Source organism: Dreissena polymorpha, chromosome 5, assembly GCF_020536995.1.
Source record: "Dreissena polymorpha isolate Duluth1 chromosome 5, UMN_Dpol_1.0, whole genome shotgun sequence".
NCBI classification, from domain to species: Eukaryota; Metazoa; Mollusca; class Bivalvia; order Myida; family Dreissenidae; genus Dreissena; species Dreissena polymorpha.
This window is the reverse complement of record NC_068359.1, coordinates 65527880-65531454: the sequence shown is the minus strand read 5'-3', so window position 1 is coordinate 65531454 and position 3575 is coordinate 65527880. Positions and strand designations below refer to the sequence as shown.

Genomic DNA, 3575 nt, shown 5'->3' with positions numbered 1-3575 from the left:
ACTTAATGAAATAAACTGAACATGCTTCATGTTGTTTTGGTAAATAACATTAGTTTAATGTTTAAATACTGTTCTTGCATAAATGGTTATTGTAGTTTTATGTCTGTCATTTGTTTTTAATTATAATATATATCATTATATGTGCATGCATATATGATTCTTTATGTTTTGTTCTTATTGCTCAAGATGAAATGTGATGTATTTGTTGTAAATTGTATCTTGTTAGAAGACCTGGTTGAAAATAAGAAATGTATTATATAAATTGCATATTATGTAATTTCATCTGATGTATTTCTTAACAAGTCTATCTTCTTTAAATAAAGATATTATTTTTATTATTATTATTATTATTATTATAGATAGATAGATGTTTATCAAAAAAACAAGTGGCGTCGCACTTATGCGGAAAGCGAACGTTTGTTCTGATCGCAATACATTCGCAACCGACACGTCTGACATTAGCGCAAACGCTTAATTTGATGTCGAGCGTGAACACCATCATGAAGGCAGCGTATGAGCATCGTGCATCAATCGCTCATTACTTGTTATTCTCGGCATAAGCTGCTTAGACATGAGCGTGTTTTTGCGCACAACGTGCGAAATTTTAGCAGGCACCTTACGATTGGCTTTTTAAAGTTACACGGTGATATTAGGTATGAAATATACCAATAACGGTCATCTTAAGGAGTTTAAGTTGAAGTAATTTAGAATGCGTCGATTGCGTCTTCATTGAATTTAATTTTAAACGATGAAATGTGGAAACACATACATTTTATAATTCTAAAGAACGCAATGTCACACATATATCGTGTGTTTAACAGAGGCAATTGTAATAGTGTTCCCATGGACTCAAACGACGGAAATTGTTGGCCTATTCGACACTTGATCAGGTGAACGTCTGAAGTTCCAATGGTCCTTTATATTTGAAAAAAAACCCGCATCATCATCAAAATTCATATGACTGCATCACGATTTAACCCACTACAAACAGCATTCAATCGAAAGAAGCCTTGATGTCGCTATAAACAACTCTTTATTAGATTTTGTTCGCGACAATTTTAATTGCCTTTGTTCTATCTCCTTTGTTATACATTAGGCGGACATATATATAATCTCTTTGTATACACTTGTCGTTCATGCAAAGTCGAAACACGGCTTAGCAAAAAGGAAAAGTTACAAAACAACCAGTTAATTAGGTATATGTTGTTAATTACATATATTATTCAGAACGTTAGTCTGTTTAAAACCATCACACCGATATGAATGCCATCTTTGTCGTAGTGTAACTGTGTTTTGTCATAAGAACCTTAAGTAACGGAACTTTTCCATTCATAATGAACGCAGCAACCCACAACGAGGTTGACGAAAGCCGTTATTGGAGTAACTTTTATGAACTTTGTAGACGAATATGGCTAAACGATCGAGATAGAAATTTGTTCCAAAACATACTGCGGACAGAGGTAAATTGGCTTATTCATATACGTGTATTATTTGTAGAATTCAATAATCAAGTTAGCTGTAACTATTTATTTGCGTCACTCATATTTTTGTAAATTGTCTGTCTTGGATTGTGTATGGCTTCCCATGTCTTTATGTTAAAGCATACACATTTTGCCTTTAAGATACGAATAGGTTTGCTAGTAAAATAGTAAAAATACTTATTGGGTATTCAAAATATTTTTTATGAAAATTGTCGACATATTGCATGTGTGATTGACGCTAACATTTCACACAATTATGAACGGCCAGTCTGTTTCGTGTAAGGTCTGGCACGAGTTGTCATAATATACCATATTTTATTAAACGAGTTCAGGAATTTCGTTAGTAAGCGAGCATAATGATAAATCCCGAATGTTGTTTGCATTTCGTGACGTTATTTTACGTTGCAACGTCATTTCAGCAAAATAACAAAATGCGATTGGTCAATCGAACGAAAATAAGCCAATGAAAACACTTAAAAAGTATATTACACATGTGTAAGATAAAAGTGTATGTAATTGTTATATGGGGAAACAGGGTATGGCATGTGATAAATTCCGTTAGAGTATTGTATTGTGTCAGTGTAAACTTGTTTTTGCATGATTGATCAGTTTGAAAGTCTGCCTCCATTCTTTGCCGAGACCATCCTCATGGGAAGGTCTCAAGAAACAATCATCAACTCCCAACAAAACACCGGGCGAACTGGTCAGTAAAACGTAATTTACTTAGTAAATTTGTATATTGCAGCATCTCCCATCGTAGCTTACCTTATTTAATAAACATCTGCTTCTTTGTTTTTTCTGCTGCATTGTTCTTTTCCTTCTTTTTTATTATGTTACAAATAAAGTCACTCAACCAAAATAATACTAATTTGTGATCGTGAGTGAGCATCGTATCATTTAAGATTATATATTTATCTAAAGGATATATTTATAATTATTCCGAATATAACGCGTTTATTTATAGTAATACAATCGTTTTAGAAAACCCACATGTTTCGATTGCATGCTTTCAGAGACCAGTCAGCAACTCGAAGTGGTGTTCCGAGCTGTTGTTGACAGGATCTCCATGCTATGCGCCTACTATCAGTCAATCAATGACTGCCCCAACATTAGAAGATACTGCTTCAATGTTACCTGTTAGTTCAAGTGTTCAATACAGCTTCAATTTTACCTGTTAGTTCAACTTTCCAATGCTACTTTAATGTTACCTGTTAGTTCAACTGTACAATACTGCTTCAATTTTGCCTGTTAGTTCAACTGTACAATGCTGCATCAATGTTACCTGTTAGTTCAACTGTACAATACTGCTTCAATGTTATCTGTTAGTTCAACTGCACAATACTTCTTAATTTTCAAATGTTGTAAACATAATCAAAATATGTTCAAGTTTACTTCTTTTTACCAGAACTAATAAGTAAGTTAAAGTCCTGACACGTTCGTTATATAAAAAGTATAGCACACCAAGAGAGAAACCATTAAATAACATGTGAACCTCTATGTTTGGCATTATATCATATACTTAAAAGTATTATGTTCAAAACGTGTACCAGACAAGACATATAAGTGAACACAACATACAAAATATGACTTGAAATACAGTTTACTTATTTGAACCGTAAATGCAAACATGTTAGGGGCTTAAACCAGTTAATAGGAACTCCAAAACGCACATTCCGCATTAATTTCAAAACATGTTAATGCGTATAATAATAATTCTTATAGAATATCAATTCAATTTTAAAAGAAACCAAAGATAAAACATTTAACTCTGAATTCTATTAATTGGGTTAATGGATTCAAAGCAGAGCAACAGAAACGAAGACATTTACTAAATACAAACTTTTAACGTTTTTTTGCTGTATAAATTAGTGTTTCAACATACAATACCGCATATATGTCAATATTACCTGTTTATGTTACTAACAGCACACAATACGTTTTTGATTCTCTACATTAGAAAAATTGTTCTTGATTTTACCCGAATGTTTATAAATATTAATCAGTAATAAACTGCTGTTTAAATGCCATCTGTTAGTCAACACTACAAAGCCATCACTGTTAAATGTTATTTGTTATTGCTAAAATAACCATAAG

General features: G+C 32.5%; 1 protein-coding gene across 1 annotated transcript; it reads left to right on the top strand.

Moving 5' to 3' along the window:
• The first annotated feature begins 1294 nt into the window (after positions 1 to 1294).
• On the top strand, positions 1295 to 3223 carry LOC127881344 (uncharacterized). Its single transcript, XM_052429108.1, has 3 exons — positions 1295 to 1460; positions 2091 to 2184; positions 2495 to 3223. Exons 1-3 carry the CDS (start codon positions 1335 to 1337, stop codon positions 2620 to 2622), a joined length of 348 nt encoding a protein of 115 aa, XP_052285068.1. The 5' UTR covers positions 1295 to 1334; the 3' UTR covers positions 2623 to 3223.
• Positions 3224 to 3575: the final 352 nt, after the last annotated feature.